The following is a 19,894-nucleotide window of genomic DNA, read 5'->3' as shown; positions in this document are numbered from 1 at the left end:
AGGATTTTAGGTTTATTCCATAAAAAATACAATATAACTCACAACCAGTAAATACACTTTGTACATATGCTTCCCTACATAATAGCATCTAATATAAATATATTGATTAGATTACCCTTAAGTGTGTCTGAATAAGAGTGAGGAAAAGCAGCCCAAGGTCATATAGTTTTACTCAGCCAGCAAGTCCAAGACAGCGGAGGGTCTGTCCTGTGCTGCACTGTGACTGAATTGTCTCGTAGCCGAAGTGCGGTGCCAGGGAGCAGCTGTGGCTCTGTCCCACAGCTCCTCAGTGGGTGGCGGCCATGATGGTGTCAGTGTTGGTGGTGCTAAAAAGCCTGTTTGTTGACGGAGAAGATTTTGACAGAGTGGTCCGCACTGGCACTGGCAAGTTGTGCCCAGGAGCTCTCACTGTCACTCTGTCCTCTTTTCTCTTCCTCCTGCGTGACCCCACCACTGTGGCCATGACCCGCACGGCCCGCTTTGGGCCGCCAGCGGAGCCGCTTAACCGCCAAACAATGGCTCTGTCTGCGATAGAGGGCAGTGAAGGAAAAGGTCTGGAGAGGGTAACAGCTTTAGGGTCAACACAAATAACTGCGACATCTATCAAAGATTCTCGCCCAAAACATGTCTTATATAAAAAGCTGTCATTTATTTATAGACTTTCACCCAATATTATTTTCACAGCTATGTCACATGTTGCTGGAGCGTATCCAATTAACTTAATGGGCTTCGGGTGAGTACGCCATGGTGGACATTGCCCATCAGTACATTCACTCACACTGATTTGTTAGATTAAAGAATATTTGTTACAACACATAGCCATATACATGCAGTAGCTCCTCCCTTCAGATAGACATAAGACAGTGTCCACCAGTGATCTGACCAGAACTGAAGAAGCAGCTTGGATGAGCAGTCAAATGCCTTCACTCCTACAACTTTTAGTCCAGTTGACAGATTTGAATTTTTCTTACTATGGATCATACCTGGACGACTGAGGGATTACACAGACTTTAACATACACATGCATTTCATTAATCTAGTGCAGGATACGAGGTGTCCGTCTGTCCACAGCAGATCCAGTCAGAACCGGGCTCTAAACCAGGTGTCCACTTGTACAAAACGATCCTGCCACACTCCAGGCCCACTGCCATCAGGTAACTGCAAAGAGCAGGTGAATTAACAATAGGTTCCTAAGACATTGAGTATTCAGTAAGTATTTAGATGTACCTGTTTGCAGAGCAGAAGACAGGACAGAAGGTTACAGCTGTGGCCGAATCACCCACATCAAGAATGGAAGAGCAGGGCTTGATGTCACATTGTCTTGTTGGTTTAGCCTCTATCCTGCCCCACACAATCACCTGGACCATTTAAATGATACCAACTTTCATGTTTAAGGAAACTTGACAAATAACCATGAACTCTATGGGCAGTCATTACCTTTTTGTCTCTACTGCACGTGGCAAAGTATGTCCCATCCGGGCTCCAGTCACATGACCAGATGATGCGGGTGTGTACAGCGGATTCCTTGGCTGTGTGTGAGAATAGTGAGAATCGCTCTGCAAACAAAACAAACACCCGGCAGACAGAGTGAACCCAAGGAACAGCCTTTCAAGTTTTATCCAGATCTACACTGTGGCAGAACATCATGAGCAGCTCCAGAAAATGTACCGACCACAAATCTAACTACAGAGCACACTCACCAGGCCCATGTTTCAGTCACCTCTGCTTTATGACCTGGCACTATTTATTTCCATTTTGAACCATCAGATAGTCGCACCCTGAGAGTTTATTTGTGTGAGGCTAGCAGCTGCTACAAACACCCATAAAAGAAGAGCATAATAGTTGTAAAGTGTATGTACTGCTGTGAACATCTGGGTCAACTGTTATGAACATCTGACATGAGAAGGACACGCATTCACTATTGTGAAGTAGCACCAGTGTCTTGGGTGAGGTTGTAAATTAACCAAATCCCACACACAATTAATCAACTAATGTTTGTGTTATGATTAGAAGCTCTTGATGAACAAGGCAGGAGTCTGAAGGAGGAGGCCGTATGCCTGAAAAGGTAGGACATCAGCGAGACAAAAGAGGAGACAAATCGGTTTGCTTGATAAGCTCTGACTTCGTTTAACCTTCCCTGCTCTGTCAGACATGGTGTGTGTGTTTTTACAATCACCTTGAGTGATTCAGCAGACGGGACACCCCTCCCTTCTGTGCTCTCCCCTCAAACAAACATCACCATCATGATGCCCTATATTCAACTAATAGGAATGCTGAAGCCTTCAGTCTTAACATAGAAGTTCACCCCATTGACTTTATACGTATGCACAAATATAGTATTGTGGAGCAGTAACACAAGATCACTGATGACTTACTTACAAGACAAGTCCAATACCTGTCTATAATAGCTGTGTTGAATGTAGACTCAACATGACCAAATAAACTATTCACAAATTTGTCTAAAGGCATAGTTCAATTAAGCACAATGAAAGTCTTAATTCTTTAGAAAAAGCCAAAGGTAAAATCTGTCAACTGGACAAAAAGTTGTAGGAGTGAAGATGTTTTGCTGCTCATCCAAGCCACTTCTTCAGTTCTGGTCAAATTGTTGGTGGACACTGCCTTATATTTATCTGAACTAACTACACTGAAACAGAAACTATAAACAAATGCTGTTTTCAGTATGTATACTAGGTTTGTTGAGCTACACTACACTGCCCTATGCCTGAGTCATACTTGGCAAATTCATTCAACTCTTAATGGGTGCTACTACTACCTACCTACTGTTGTCTTTGTTTCCTTTGTTTGTTTTGGGTCTGAGGATGGCATTATAGATGAGGGAAAGATGATGTCTAAGGCCCTAATTTCTATTCAAGGAAGGATTATCTTTCCTAACATCTCAAGCCATTTCTTTTCTCTGGCTAAGATCTGAACTTCACTGTCTTCAAATAAGTGGTTAGTGGCTTTGAGGTGGAGATCTACGGTGGACTGGGGTCCAGAGGAACTCTCAGGACATTATTGGTACATCCTCTTATGGAGTGGCTGTTTAGTTTCTCCAATGTAACGCTCACTTACACTTTTCGCTTTGTTTATGGCTCTGGGGTTTGTCCTTTGGGTGAACCAGTTTCTGTCTTAAAGTGTTTATAAGTTTGAAACTGTCTGAAAATTCTCTGAAGCTTTTCAGACACAACAGCTGTGTAAGGAATAGTTATACCTTTCCTTCTAGGTTCAGATTCCCTGTTGTCCTGTTTTTAAAAGCTTTTTAGCTTAGCAGGACAACGGGGAATCTGAACCTAGAAGGACGACTGAGGGTTTACACAGACATCTTAATTCTTTACTTGATGCACCTCTGCCACAGCAATCTCACATAACCTGATGAGTTCAATATACCATATACATTTTACCATAACTTTATTTGCACTGTACTCTTTTCATTCTGTCAGTGCAGGCGTTTCAGGTCAGCTGTATACCAAAGCTCCATCACTCATTTGGACACACATTCACTCACACTGGGGCAGCACAGTAAACACTATTTAGCCTGGTTCAGGAGGCTCTTTAGGGTTGGAGCCCACAGATGATTTCTCATTCATTTGTTTTCACTGAACACGTAGCCACTGACAGCCATGACCTTCTACAAACAAATCTCCTTCTTCAGCCATTAACGTCACCGCTGCACCGCACGTCCTGCACGTGCCAAGGGTCAATCTAAACACACTACCCAGGTGATATATAGACACATTTCCACTCATATCTGCAATATATAACAATAACCGTACTGTTATGGGTGTGTCTGGCACAAAGCTATTTCTCTTCTCCACACGACACTTCAACTGGAACTTGTGTGTAATAAAAGCTTGAAGAGTTGAGGACAAAGTGGGTTTTTGCAGAATCCATAAATAAATATGATTTTAATTTCTTGATCAATTCTGACATGTGTGACGAAATCCTTTCCTTCTATTTAATAATGAGAGATTTGTTCCAGTGATACCAGATGGACGTGGAATTTGCTTTGGAATCTTACCTTGTTTATTAATATTTTTTTATTAATTCCAATAAAGCCAAATCCATCTACAGCTTTTGGCAACTTGTAGTAGACATTCTACAGTTATGAAATAATAAAAATACCCTTATTTAGATGTCTCTAAATTTTACATTTGCAATAATAAAACAAATCTTACCTGTATTTTCAGATGTGGGAGAATTGTGCTTCCATAAAGACCAGGTGCGGTCACGGGAAACTGCCAATAGGAACTGAGAATCAGGGGAGAAGGCCATCTGAGTGACAGTGAGGGTGTGGTATGAAAGAGCCTGCACCTGTCGCCAGCTACTAGTGTCCCATAGTAATATGGAAGCATGCTCCATTTTAGTTGCCTGAAAAAATGAAAACTTTTTAGGAACAAAAATTTATTTAAAAAAGAGAAAATTAGAGAAATATTTGGAGAGTTGTCCATTTTGAAACAGGCACAAAAAGTAGATTCTGGAGTTAGATGTGAGTAGAGCTGATGGCATTACACCAGTAATTATTATGTAGACTTTTTATTTCTTTTTTAAACTGATGATTTCAGTGTGAAATTCACATTATGAAACATTAAAATATGAATATTTTCTGTGGAAACTCCATAAGGACAATGCCATGAGTAAAGAAAACACAGCTGCTAAGCAAGTTGGTGGATGGGTAGAACAAGGTGTTCTTTCAATTCACTGATGAACATTTTTGGACAGCATGTACCAAAGGTCTACAAAACAGTACTGATGGATGACCCCGATGCTTGTCCTGTGCCCTGAGGAGTGGTAGACACTGACCTTACAGGCAGAGGCCACTAGTGTCCCACCGCTGTCTGCCGCCAGACAGAACATCTCAAAGCCATGGCCGTACCTGGAGGTGACAGAGGACAACCATCTCATGTACACACGCATTCATCACACACAAGCAGCTGGCTCTACTCTGTGTGGACAGGGCCAGCAAAGAGAGGAGGGGCAGTGAAAATTAAATCCTTCACTTCTGACAGAAAATTAACTATTCTGTTGTTCCACAGCGTCGCATGATGGCAGGCTTGCTTGGTAGCCATTTGACAGGTGAATATGCAGACAGAGTGTGAAATTAAAACACTGATGTATGATGACTAGTGCCTCCGCGTGACTTCGATGAACAGTGATGGCGTTCTAGCTAATCATTCAGAACTTAATTACTTTTAGCTTGCTGACTATCACCTGCTTGTTCTGAACTGTCAGCCAAGTGAAAACGACCGTGGAGCTGAAGTGCTGCCTCATCTGGAAGCCTTTAAGCTCTGCAGTGACTTAGAAACATGGTAAATGGGGAAAATTCACTGCAGTGTTTAAGTGTAAAAAGGCTATTAACAAATGCAGCTTAAAAATGAATTGCTTTGATATGAGGATAAGAATAGTAGGGGAAGGAATAATTCATCTTTCAGGCCTTGGTTTAAACCAGTGGTTTAATAAACACTCACTAAAAGAACAAATCATTTTAGGTGCAAGTTTCTTTCTGAAGTACTAAGGCTTTTTGTGGTTCAATGGAAAGGAGCGTTTAGCCCTAAGCTAGTAGCAGTCCATCAATGTCAGAAACTCCTCAGCACAATAAGCAAGTTACATCTTATTGAGAGGAAATTCTACGCTCTGTTTATGTTCAGTTTTTAAATGTTTAAAAGCTGTTAGACCTCACTGTTATACTTACAGTTTCTGAACCTCCGGCCACAGAGTGTTTTGAAGAAGATGGTCCTCTGGCGGGGGCTCTGTACACACAAATCCCAAAATCACTGTGTACCCAAAATATTCTTATACAACTGCGTGAAAACTGAGCTGTTTAAAATTCATATACAACCGGCTTCCAATTTACAAAATGAGGATTACACCCAAGTGGCTATTATAATTTCCCCCTTTTTAAAATCCCTGTTCTGTTAAGCTATAGAGCGACAGATAAAGCCTGGCGTGTGCATGTGACGGCACACGGGGATAAGGAACACATACACTGGACTCACAGCGATCGCCTCTAGACAATGTTCTCTCACATTCATGTACACATTCTCGCCGCTTTTGTTGGCATGACATTCTCAGCACAGTTTTTCTGCTAAAAAGATTTTCTGAAACATCTGCAGTTTTATCTGGAATTTTTCACTGCTTCCAGCTTTGAGTGGAGTCAGATGGGCAAAGCAACCATGTATAGAATTTACAGCTTGTATAAGTAACAGCTATATGTTACTGGCCATTATGCTTAATTAAGTCTTTTAGCCTCAAGAAGCAAATCAGAAAAGTAAAATACATTGTTAACAACAGGCTCCGCGCTTGACTGCTCTCTACGCAGCCCAGGTCATCGATACTTCAACTTTGCAATCACCTAAGCTGCTTTCCAATTAGCATTGCAGATTAAGGAGTGGCTTCAATCATGTCGATGACAGCCTCTATCACCCAGGGGTTTTAAAGTGTTATGCTGCATTGTCTTCACTTTTGTTCGTACAATCACACATACTACAGCAAGTAGAAGCCACATGAACTCGCAGTAAAAGACGACAATGGACTAACTGAGAACCCATGACTATTGCCGGAAGGGCTAACCACTCACTACTATGCACGCAACTTTAAAGCAGTTGAGCGAATAAAAATATCCCAACATCTGGAATTTAAAGTGACATTTAGCAGATCTCAGCCTGTTCTATGTAATCCAAGGTCATTCAACATTTATAGACCCCTTCACATCATAACATTAGAACTTTTTTTGTTATAAGTTGCCAATATTCATCATCTCTGCCCTTCCCCCATTCTCCTCTGCTTGTGAGTCCACTGGCCCAGAGCAGACCTGAGGCTACAGGCACCCAGTGGGACAACACACAGGCAGGAGTACAACTGTCCGTTTGACTCCAGATCACTGTGTCTTATGGGTGTCCAGTCGGCGACAGGCCGACATGAGCTCCCATCAACGCCAAGAATATGAATCATAGTTTAACTGTGGAGCAAGGCAGCAGTCTAACAAGACAGGAGAGGTTTAAATAAGGTCATGTGGAGCAGGGGGGCATTTTCCTACCGGTCATGTTGAGCGGGTGGAAGTACGACTCCTGGTATTGATCAGACACTCTGCTGAACTTATCTTCCTCCTTGCCGCTTTTCTGAACAAGGTCACCTGTGAGTTAAAAGTATTACAGAGCTGGAAAAAGCAAAATCTTCATTGCTAAAATACTCTTGCATATGAAGACCTTGCATAAGAAATTCAGATATCCTTATTCTCCAGTTATTTTTCTAATACACCAACAAATAAGCCAAGGACTAATAAACTTGGAAGAAGCAATGATGTAAAAAGATGCAGAGCTGACCAAGACCTCACCTTGAAAAACAGCCTTGTTAGACAAGCCCAAGGCAGGTGTACTTGCTCCCTCTGGGAGGTTGGCAGTATCCTGGAAAAAAGTGTGAAGTAAAAAATTAAATTAGTAACTCTTAAGTATTTTGTGGGGACATGAAATGAATTACTGACTTTAGAGAAAGTCAACTTACACCAGCCAGGAGAAGCTTTTCTCTAGAGATTCCAGAGATATTGGCAAAGTTTTCCACAAAATTTCGAGGAGCTTGAAAAACTCTTAAAACCTTCTCATCAGCTCCAGATACAAACTGGAACCTACCAACCATGGCCAAGCACTGCATATCGTAGCCATGTATCTGAGGCCTGGAGATTTCATGCCAAGTCAACTAGAAAAATAAAGTGAAGTTGCTATTGTCATAGAAAAGTCTTTTTTTTCCTAATTATTACTTCACTTTATCATGCTTATATACTGCATGAAGGACAGATGTAAAAATACCTGTCTGCCTTCATGCTTCCTCCATGGTGTAAAGAGCCTAGTGGTTTGGTCAGACCCCACACTGAGGATAAACTCCCCGTCAGGGTCCCAGCTCAGGTCTTGGACTGCATTAAAATGACCAGAAATGACCACTGCAGGTCTCCACTCACCCTGCGCACACAACATCAGAAGAATTTACAGAACACAATTTTAAAATGACATGTCATTGAAGAAATGGGATCGATGTGATTCTTGTAAAATGGGTAGTTCAATGGTATCCTTAAGGGTGCATTCATATCGCATCAAATTTGGGACTAAACTAGGACTAAATCCAGAACTAAACCAACTAACCCAGGAACGGGACCAAATCATATCAACATTAGGAATCAAGCTGGTCCCATACAAGGACTAAAAAGGATAAGTGTGAAGCACCCTAAGAAAATCTGTTGTTTTATCACAGTCAACACAAACATTCAAAATGAAAGGCAGACTGTTTTAATCACATTTGTCACTGACACTTAATTCATTTGAGAAGCCATGGCTGTACGGCCAGTCTCATTAAAAGGTTTATAATTTCAGTTTCAAGTTTCATCAGAAATGTTCCACAGGATAAGCATCAGTGTGATTTTGTCACCTCGTTCCCTTGGTCTTTACACCAGAGATGCAGAGCTCCATGGAAAGCATGAGCCATGATCATTGAACCATCCGGACTCATCTGGCAACCAAAGAAACCCAGTGTGTTTCCACCAACCTCTCCAACTCGCACCTGGTGTGAAAGATTCAAATACATAAAGATCAAATGGACAATTCGCTTCTGGGTAAGCGCCATTACAATTCAGTTAAATGACCAATACAAGAATAAGTTCATTGGTGCCATATGTAGACAGGAAGTTGTTTTCTGTAAAATAAAATAATACAATAAGGACTGCAGTTCAACCCTATCATAAAATTCTAATCTACTGCTTCTATAAAATTATGAAAATTAAGCTGACAATTCAAATGAGAAATTACACAAAATGGCTTCTAGTTGAGCTAAGCAACGTCACATCAAAATACACAGTGCTTGGGCCTCATACTAAACAACTAATCACAAAAATGGAAATGCATCAGAAAACAAAAGGATTTACATAAATTGGATTTGGCCGAGAGCTTGTGACCTTCTGCTTGTTGTCCCTGAGCAGATCATAGACAGTGTGAAGGCTGTGTGAGGAGGAGACCACACTGTAATCACAATCCAATTTGACAAAGCATACAATTTGGGTCAGGTGAAGAAAAAAAAAAAAAGACACAAAAAATTGTTCTTTAGGTTCTTCAGCACCTGTCCAATTCTCCCCTTTGTGTTTTGGGGCCATTCTCCATTGAATTTAGTCGACTAGAGCACCATGGGCCATTTAACTTAAATGCTGGCACCAATTACACAGACGCACAAACTAATCTTGGCCTCACCATGACTGACTTTATCCCTTAGAAACTCATGATCCAGTGTTTTATAAGAATTGGAGCTATATATGTAACACACATGTCCCCTTCATTCTTCATCTTATTAAAAATGTCCCTCCAAAAAAGAAACTGAAACAAAATTAGAAAACATTAGAAACACTGTATTGTGTCGTTGCATAACAAGTTGAATTCTCTGCGGGATTACAGGCTTAGACCAAAATAACAAAAAGCAATGACAACAAATTAATCAAAATGTTAGAATGTTAATCTTCAAACAAATGGCGTGTTTATTACAGTAGGAGCCCACTTCATTCATTGTATCCACGGTGATTATAAGAATGCTTTATTTTAAGAAACAACCCCAAGACATAAAGAAGTTTCTGGTAATTTAAGGTAAAAGATGTGGCCTTAAAATGTGTTTCAACAACTCAAGACCTCTCAAAGGATGGCTCAGCATCCATGCGCACATAACACATTTACTTCTTCTGTCTAATTTTGTTGACATCGGAGGCGGGAGGCTGAGGATTCGCTTCAGTAGCGCGCTGCAGTAAACGTCAAATATAAAGGCATAGGGTTATACACGAGGCAAACCAGTCGATGCCTCTGTAGAATATCCACTGTACAGGGCAGTCTATAGTGTCGTCTTAAATCATCTGCCCCTTTTATAAAGAAGGCTGCCCTGGTCACCGCTGACCTTCAAAATAATGCCTGTCTGCGGGCCGCAACACAGCACAACTAATGACAGCAATAAAGCAAACCTTCCACATAGAATGGCACCATCACACACAAACGGCAAACGAGCTAAACGGACAAGTAAAACACATACTGAGCAATTGAAAGAGAACGAGATGCAACATTAAGCAGATCGATTTTAAAATTCTCAGAGTAACAGGCTGCTGTAAATCAAGCAAAAAAATGCACAGCCGCCATTTGTCATGTTTATGAGAGGGGAACAATATGGGTCTTATCGCCACCAGGGGGAGAGTGAGGGGGTGGGACACAACAAGGACACGGAAGGAACAGAGCCATATATCTCTGCAGACAGACATTGTATGTGCCCCAGACAAGCCCAGCCAAGCACACTCCAGTAATGGGAAAAGACCATGACAATCAATAGACATGATTTGATTTTGTTGTCAAACGATTAATAACTTTTGCTATGCATAAATACAATTAATCTGTAGAAAGACTGCACTCAACATTTTATAACTTTAATCTGATATACTTAACTGATGGCATTTTGTGACAATGACAAATGAAAATATTAACTCAAGAGTTTTAGTTTGACATTGTTCGAGCTTTTGATTAAACCTGTTATATACATATGCTGTATGTATTTACTGAATGATTAATGGGTATCGTTCTATGAGCTGTAACCTGTAGAGCGCTCACGAGACTCTCTGAAAATAGGTCCTTCCCTCACAGGCCAGCACACAAACCCAGACTGACGATCCCTGCAGGCGCTTTGGTGGCCTGCTGTGGTCAGTCGGAGATGTTAATTACCAGTGTGTCTCGTTAGTAAGATGTGCTTTACGCAGCGGTGGGCCCTAGCCAACCCACTGCTAACCTGCTCACCATTAAATCTCACCAATTACTCTGATCAGCGTGACGATGTGGAGCAGTTCTTTGTAAAGATTGTCTAATTAAAAAGACACATATGGCCTGGCATTTACCAATACAAGATGTGATCTGCCAAAAAAGGTTGATGTCCTGGGAAAAGGGCCTTTGGGAGGTTATAAAACATTACATCAAAAATAGTGGACATGACAGTGTAAAAACAACAACCGCTGACATAACAAAGCCATGGAGTGTTAGGAAAGGGTCATAAACTTAATGAGGTATCTAATAATTTAATGTATACATTTTATCAATAATAATTTACATACAAATTTACACAGTAACATTGGTAATATCCAACAGTAACATTAAAATAAACACTGAAGTAGACAAAAACAAACAAATAATACCCTGATATTAATTGATACTAACGCTAATATGGTGGAGACTGGAGACTGTGGAGATCAGGATGTGGGACATGTTTTACGATAATGCAGCAAGTTGTCCCAGTTTTGGAAAGGTAACGAAATGGAAAATATTTCTGTACGAGTTGCCAAAAACAGGTTTAATTCTATACTTGGGACATATAACAGGGAATGGAGTACCAAAGGCGTACATAAAAAAAGACCACTATTAGATAAAAATGTTCTTGGCAGCTTCAAAAAAAACACATAAATGGTATAAGGAATAGAATTTTTTGGACTCTCCATCTGAAAACTTTAATAACAATTGTAGGATTTGTAGGATGCTATTTTAAATGAGCATTTAAAGTAGCATCAAAAATTCTACAATTTTGCATGACCCAATTTTCTTTGGACCCAATATTTTCTGGATCCCTTGTCCCTTCTAACCATATAATCAATATGTAAATATGTTGCCATACCTCCCATGTGCATTAGGGCATGCATGTGACACATTTCAGAGATCGTGCTTTCTTTGTGAGCAGAGAAGCTGTCAGTTCAAAGTCTCTGTTGCTCATTTAAAAAGACTCTTCAAGAGAAGCATAAACAGGAGAAGTGAATGTAGAGGCTCATATACCATGCACTTTCACACAGAACTAAAGGTTATTCCAGGTGGGTGCGGGGCGAGGGATATTTTTTATTTATGGTCAGGGGCCTCGAGATAAAAAAGGCTGAGCTGAGAAAAAATGTACTGTAGTAGAGTTGATTTCAGCTTTTCTTCATACACAGTGACCACCATCTCTGTCTAATCACATAGAGGTGAATAATAAGTGGCTCTGGGCTCTAATCATAGCTCCTTTGTTAGGTGGAAGATGGAGAGGATAGGGAACTGCTTCTGAAGATGTGAACGATGAGATCAAAAGCGCCAAAAGCATCTGATCGAGTGTGATCGCGAGGGGAACGACTGGCATGGCAAGAGCAACATTTGTGTGCATCCATGTGCATAACAGCCTCATTTTTATTGCATGTGCGTCACTTCTGTATGTGCGAGGTAAGGTAAGGTAATCTTCAGATAATTTCCAAAAGGTAAAAACATGAATAAAAAAAGCTGGGGCAGATGGGCATAAAACCACTTCTTCGCCAACCACACTCGTGTTAAATTTAGCCCCCGTTCTGGCACAACAGCAGCTGTTTCACAGAGATGAGGTGGCGTGCACAAGAAGCAAGGCATCAAAGAGGAAATAATATGAGAGAGAATTTAGGGCCGAGACAGATCAAGGATGAGGAAAGCAGGAAGACGGTGAGGAGGCTATGACATCTCTTCTGTTGGGCGTGTTAAGGAATGGGCAGTAAAACAGGGGTTCAGTACGCAGAGTGAAATGGGCGGAGGGGAGGGATCGTGTAAACTCCACAGGGCAGTGCCTCTTCATCACTGTCTATCACCTCTGTTCCTGACACCTCAATATCAGAGCAAGCAAGGAGTGATGTACGCACTGAGAGAGGGAGTCTGACTCGGGATCAGCCAGCAGAGCCGCAGTGGGCATCAGCTTTGGGGGGATTTTACTGTATAGAAGGTGTGTGTGTGTGTGTGAACAGGTGTGTGTATGCCCCAAAGCTCTTTGTATTCCACTGACCTGCTCCACCCAGACTCCAGATCCCTCCTCAGGCGCCCACAGAATCATGGTCTTATCCATAGAAGCTGAAAGCAGACTGAGGTGCTGCTGTTGCTCACCTTCTGCATTAACAGACGAAATATGACACTACATGGCAAATACAAAGCATAGATCATTAAAATTTATAACATTTTATTATATAAGAAAAGTACACCTTAATTTGTACTACAATGAAGAAATTGCGATAATGCAGGAGAACAGTGCAAAAACAGCCCCATTTGAATAATTATAGTAACAGGCTAGTGTGCAGTGACAACCTACTCCATCGATCTTGACACAAAGACTTTTGACTCCTTGTGGTTGAATTTAAAATAAATAATAACAGACTATAGTGTTGTTAATATTCACTCGCCTACATTTTAATAAATAACTCCACAAGAAATCCAACGTGAAGCATACATCTCTCCATGTTTCCCATGAGAACTAATTAAAACTGCAACTTTTTACATCTGCATTTCCTTTTATGTGGCAGTGTGTCTGGCAGTTATTGCGGTTAGATTTTAAGTCAAACAGAGAGAAATCGTCTTGGATTTGCAGAGGGATGTTGAGGGGCTGTCTGAATCAGATACTACAGAACTGACTACTATTGAACATAGGACGTTATATGAAATGTTAAAACTGAAAAAATATGAGCGTTGTACCTTGGTAAAACGGAGGATGCCAATGGACTCCGTAAACCCAGTTCTCGTGGCCGGCAAGTACGGTCTCAAGAGACACAGCAAACTTTAAGGAAACATCTGTAGGAAGAAAAATAATGTTGCATCGTGCCCTAAAGATATAAGTGGATCGGGTCTGTTTTACTATGAGACAGATTGATGCAGGGTAATGAATAATGAATAGGGTAGGGTCAAGGCAAGGTTAAGGTATACTTGTACACTTGCAATGTGCTTTACAGGCTTGTTGAAGACCATAGTGGAAATTTGTGCATTTGAGCCATTCGTCAATGCCAGTGGGGCAACCTGTGAGGAGCAGTGGGTGACTGCAGCATAAAACCCGCAAAGACCATGTCCATATCTTGATCTAGGCTTGGCAAGGACCGCTGAGCTGGAGGATTATTTCTATGGGGCAGGTTTTAGTTTGATGAATGATCGATATAAAATGGTGGATACAATCCCCCAAATATTTAGGATTATTTTATGCTCCTAAACACTGGGCTAATTGTCACATATTTCATACATAGTTGTGTTGGAAAAGAGCACTCACCATTCTTATTCACTTCAAAAATGTCCTCTTTCATTTTGATAATGGTGGGATCATCGTCTGTGTGGGCGTTCGTCCCAGACTTGGCACAGAGCCTCCACACTCTGATGAGACAGTCCTGTGAACAGCTGGCTAATAACAGCTCCCCACCTGAACCAGAACAAAAGGCGCTTAATACGTCACACAAGTAAGATGCTAACAATGACAACTTATAAATAGCTAACATACTCCAACTTTCTGCCTGTTCTGAAAATTGATTGACAAACCTCTTCATCCTAAAATGAGTATGCAGTTAAAGGTCCCATATTACACCATTTTATAATCTATGTTATAATGTTATTTCCTCATCAAAAACATACTTGGAGTTGAGTTTTGCTTCATTGACACATGTTTAAAACATTGTCAATTGTCAATTTATTTTGACAATAGATTACTCAAATAGTATCCTACTCAAAATACAGCATGGATGGACTCAGACCAGTTTTACAAGATGTTTTTAAAATTTGATTTAAAATAACATCTCTCTGTATGAGTAAAAGAGCAGAAGCCCAGCCCAGTTCTTAAACAATAGTCCTATTTCTGATTCTTAATTATATTTAGCATTTTACCATCGGCCCTGTAATCTGCCAGACTCTTGCCGGGATAAATGTGGGCATTAAAAAAGTGCTGCAGCTTCTTTTCATCATCAATTAAGCTTTGAGTGGAGAAGTAGGAGATCATTGAGTGCAAACTGTGGCACTGGTGATAGTAGTGAAGATTTGTTTCTCTACTTGCTTTTAAGAATATTAAAAACACACTTTATATGTCTTAAGAATTACTCCACTCAAGCAGAACATTATAACAATTTACCATGCAATATTAGGCAGTTTTTGTCCATATCTCCAAATCTGTGCCTCTTTACAGACGTTTCAGTGTGGTCGATGCGATGAACACAAGACATTCCCAAACACTATATTCTGGTGACAGGATGAAGCTGCACAACCAGCTTAAGGGCAGCATGTTAAGCGGTTGGGTACACAGAGCTATTTAACCCAGGTGGTCATAATGTTATGTCTGGTTTGTAAATATAAAAAGGTCAAATTGTATCAAATTTCCTGCATTCTGTTAAATACGGCTTATCGTTTAAGAGCCAGGTGTTGGGAATAATGTGTGAAAACCTATATAATTGTATAATTTTAAGTAGTTTGACCACCACCTGCTTCTAAAATGACTTTGAAAACAAATGGAAAAAACAGTAAATAGCAATGGGCTGCGTACTATGTGACAGCTTTAATGAACCACACTACAGTGTTCCAATTTGCCATCTGCAGACACAAAAGAACAGTGTGATTTGTTTAAGTACCATCACCGTGGAGGGAGGGATCTGTCACTAGTGGGACTTTTCATGTAAACAAGTGTGTCTCTGCTTTGCTTGTGGATTAGCAGTGTGAAGTGGGCCCTGGACTGAAAGTGGGTAGAGACACTGGTGGAGATGGCGGTTTAAGGAGATGAAACAGCTTTTATGAATCCAGCATTAATGCAGAGCAGTAATGAAGCGCACTTGAAGAGAGGTGCACAATTACACAGGCTAAACGCTTACATCAGTAATTACTGTGTAAAATCTGGCAGCACAACAGAACTGAGATTTCATACAGCATTTTCGGATAGTTCTTACATATGGAGGTCTTTCTTAGTTATGCATTTTCTGTAGCATGAACACAAAAACATGTTACAAAAAGAGGGACATGTAAAGAAAAATGACTGAAATAAAGTCAAATTTAAAAAACTGAGGCCAAAATTGTGAACTGAACCACACCAATTATTTATTCCCATCCCTAACAGTTAGTCTTGTAAACATATCCATATGTTATATAATTATGCGAGGTAGAGTACAGAATGTTTTTAAAAGCCTCTAGATGATAATTGCAAATGCTCTTACCTAAAGAGGTCCATGCCAGGCCACGAACCCAGTCTTCGTGTCCTTGCAAGGTCAGGGCCTTTTGGATTTCCTTAAAGCATTGCAGATTTAATGTAAGTGAATGTTTAAGCACAGAATTATAATGATCAGTACCAAGTGAGTTCCAAGTGCTTACCTTTTCATGGTTGAGTACATACAGATGAACCCGAGAGTCATCACCCCCACATGCCAGGACGGGAACTGTAAAAAATGACATGTCAAGAGTGTCATGAGCGTGCTGCATATTAACATCATAGTAGAGGTTCATAAACAGGACTGAAGGAGAGGCACACCATCAAACTGACATAAGCTATGTAAAGTAGAAGGGCAATGTGACATAAGTCATTTCAAAAGCGCAGTGGATTTGAATACGACACTCAGTTAAGCAGCGAGGCAGGGATGACATGAGAGGAGGAGATGTGTAATGCTGCATCTGTGCATGGACATCTTTAGCTTACCTCCGCTGCCAGGCAACAGCGCCAGAGACACATCCATCATGAAGCCACTGTCAAACGATAAGGTTTGGAGGCACTCAGCTGAAGACACACAAGCACAAGAAAATGATACCTCACATCATGTTCTCTACATAATGTTACATGAATGAATAATATCTACAACTCCTCCTTAAAAGGCATGTTATTCTTACACTTGAAGTGAACCTTCTGATGGCGTTACATTTCACAATACAACCCCACTTTTCAAATACTGCAGGTAAAAAGGCATAAATAATGTGCTTCTACTTAAATTTAGGACTGACTTGCACTGCTCTGTAAAACAGACAGACTGAGAATAAATAAGACACATGCTGTTCTACTCAGCAGCCACTAGATGGCATACAGCACATTGAACTATACACTACAAATAGATTGTGACACGTGTATGTCTTTGATTAAAGTGTCTACACAGATGGCAAATAATAACAATAATCATATGTAAAATATCTGTTACCATTCTTATCTTCACTGCAGAGCCACAGACGGACCGTGGAGTCTGAGGCTGCAGAGGCCACCAGGATCTGGGATTCATGCAGGTATATCCCATCCACAGAAGAAACAGGAGCAGTGTGACCAGTACACTCTGCCGACCGAATGAACTAGAAACAATAATCATTTGTTTACATAAAAAATAATTATAAAAATAAAGAAACTAAAGTCTTTAGTAAAGAGGAACAACTTACAATGTCATTTTGTGCTTCCCAAACAAAGACTCGATTGTCTGATCCTGCAGAAACCAAATGCTGTTCTAGGCCTGTTCAGAACAAAAACAAAAAAAAATAAAATATGCTACATGCTGAACTTCGCACTTAGACTAAATATGCAATAAATATTTTTGCTAAAGTCAGACATTTATTCTGCTAAAATTAAATCTTGAAAATTGCAGTGACAAGCTGCAAGCTTTTGAAAAAAGCAGAAGAAAATAGAGCCAATTCATTACTTTGTGAGAGGTCTGCTACCAAAGAAGGTGTCGCTGAAAAATGAACTTATTTAGCTTAACTTTACTTATTTAGAATGTACCTCAATAGGAAAAAAAGGTTAATAAGTCTCCTTTTGTTGGAACATAAGTTAGTGCCAAAAGGTATGTGGTATAAGGTATAAACCAGGCCAAACAAGCAATATGATGCCAGAGAGATGGATGCTGATATCTGTCAGTTTAACTTATACTTATTGATGATGACTAGTCTACACTGCCCATAATAACTCAGGTTCCTCCCAGGTTCACCAAAAGCTCTGGGTCCAGTGCACAGATGCTCCAAAGACACAGATGAGAAGAACATTCATCACTTAACACTTACCACAGTCAGGTCTGCGTATCCACTGCACTGCATTGACTCTGCCTGTGTGTCCATTGAGCAAAGCAACGACTGTTCTCTCCTGGGGCAAAGAAAAGATGATGCCATTTAGTAAGTAATGCAGAAGGAGTTAAAATGCAATGTATGCAATGGCCACAGTTACATCAGCCGCACACACTAGAGACAACTGCAGGCAAAACCAACACATGTCGTACCTGGGGATTATACAGAGCCACTGAATTACATGTCCCAAATGCCACAGTCCCTCCCGCGCCCCAAGAAACCACATGAGGAGTCCTGTTTGCACAACAAGCTACATGGCATGTTTCAAACACGGGAGGCGCCATGTTGATAACTGTGTGGTGTTGCAGCAAATCGGGTTATAGCTACAAAATGTGACTGTAGTTCCGCTGTAACAAATTTCATGTCTTTTATACAACACGATGTATTTTCTTCCAAATGAATACATATATATAATAAACATATAAACATCATTATTTATTTGAATCCCCCAATTGAAATCAAAATGTCCTTTAATGTGCTTTATCAAGACCTGAAATATGGTGCAATAATTAGAAATTCCACTAGAGGGAGATATTTGACCATAAATCTTCACCAAGGTCTTCTGACTACAAGAGAGATCTAAGTATACCTATGATATTAAATCTTCTTTGAAATGAATATATAGAATGATAAGGAAAGAAGTACAAAAATACAAATGTAGGTCTTCTCTAAAGCAGTCTTTCATAGCGTAACAGTTAATGAAAATGGTATATCAGCAGTCTTAGCTGTTTTATGTCTAATAAAAGATGAGTAGTGGGTGATGACTCTACGGTGCAGTCCTCTGCTGAGAGTGGCAGCACACACACTGCTGTGTCACTGTGTATTATGCCCTTGTGGAGTGTTGACTGGAGGTGACTGGTCGCAGCTGAACTAGCTGCCAGCCACACAGCCTGATGCTTAAAAAAGCCTTCAGGTCACTTGGATTTCAAAGGTTGACAATACAGTTTTGTCATAAAGAGTTTCAAGCAGTCAGTTGATTTGGGGAGGAGAGGGAAGTGGGAAATTCATCTCTGAACTCTAGAGACAATGTGATAAATGTCAATGTACCAAAGACAGATAGTGCCAAATAAAATGGGAGCGTGTGACTAGAGAGGGGGAGTGTGTCAGCTTGATCGCTAGTGTCCAGTCTGTATGTGACAAAGACGTAAGCAGAGCACTGTCACCAGGATTTTGACAGAAAATAAAGAGTGCTGGTCCCTCTATTCTTGTCCCTCTTTCTTCTGTCTCCAAAGGTTTAGACAGACTTAGCAGAAGGAGATGACCTCTCTCCTGAGGATGCCCATGCATCTACAGCTCTGCTCATAAGTGGCAGCTAAACCTGGATCACAGCCAAACAGCTGCATTACTGAATACCCCCCCCAGGTTATTTTGATCTCATACATTATGAGATGAGAGATCTTCATCTCTGTTAATCTGCAGGTCATGTAGGGACACCACTAAATGAATAAAATCATCTGTTTTCTGTATACTGCAGAATATGCCTCTGTATATATTAATGTGATAACATTTTTTTAGCTATTGTTATAAAGAAATCATTTGACCCTAAAGGAACTGAGGTGCACTTTCTATATTATCTCAACTGATCAAACAGCAGGGGCACAACTAAACATAGTTTCATTAAGTTTTGGCATTGTTTGAAGATACTAACAACAAAAGAAGAAGAGAAAAAGAAAAGGCAAAGCCAAGGTAAAGTGTTTGTGTGTGCCACTTTACTCCTGCCTGCTTTTGTTTACAACGAATCAAATTAGCCTTGTCCCTGAGGGTGCCACTTGGCAGTAAATTACAGACAGATGATCTGCTGTTTATTCAGCAGCTTTGATTCTGAATGTAAACCCACATTTCTCTTCACTTTGAGTTATTGAGAAGAATGTCTATGAATGTCTATGAATCCATATGTCGAAGCCTATATTCGGCTCCTCATCCTTAATAGACCAGGACAGTGGAAACTATCCTGTACCTGGACCTTACATACCAAACATTATGAAGTTTATATACCCCCAACTTTCTTTTTAGTTTCACATGGTTGAAAAGCCTCCTTAGTTCTTCCTTTGAATTCA

The 19,894-nt window shown here is 40.5% G+C and overlaps 1 protein-coding gene across 1 annotated transcript; it reads right to left on the bottom strand.

Annotated features, from left to right (window-relative positions):
* elp2 (elongator acetyltransferase complex subunit 2) lies at positions 1-18,145 on the bottom strand. The gene is made up of 22 exons (XM_033975479.2): positions 17,990-18,145; positions 17,778-17,856; positions 17,163-17,233; positions 16,934-17,078; positions 16,444-16,521; positions 16,122-16,186; positions 15,968-16,037; positions 14,053-14,199; positions 13,491-13,586; positions 12,811-12,911; positions 8,413-8,544; positions 7,800-7,949; positions 7,498-7,689; positions 7,331-7,400; positions 7,034-7,129; positions 5,690-5,747; positions 4,801-4,873; positions 4,176-4,368; positions 1,438-1,556; positions 1,228-1,358; positions 1,051-1,158; positions 1-525 (listed from the first exon to the last, which is right to left on the bottom strand). The coding sequence occupies exons 1-22, from the start codon at positions 18,119-18,121 to the stop codon at positions 327-329; spliced, it is 2,505 nt and encodes an 834-aa protein (XP_033831370.1). The 5' UTR covers positions 18,122-18,145; the 3' UTR covers positions 1-326.
* Positions 18,146-19,894: the final 1,749 nt, after the last annotated feature.

This window comes from Periophthalmus magnuspinnatus, chromosome 11 (assembly GCF_009829125.3).
Source record: "Periophthalmus magnuspinnatus isolate fPerMag1 chromosome 11, fPerMag1.2.pri, whole genome shotgun sequence".
In the NCBI taxonomy this organism is placed as follows: Eukaryota; Metazoa; Chordata; class Actinopteri; order Gobiiformes; family Gobiidae; genus Periophthalmus; species Periophthalmus magnuspinnatus.
Note: the sequence above shows the minus strand (reverse complement) of the source record. Positions and strands in the feature narration are given on the sequence as shown.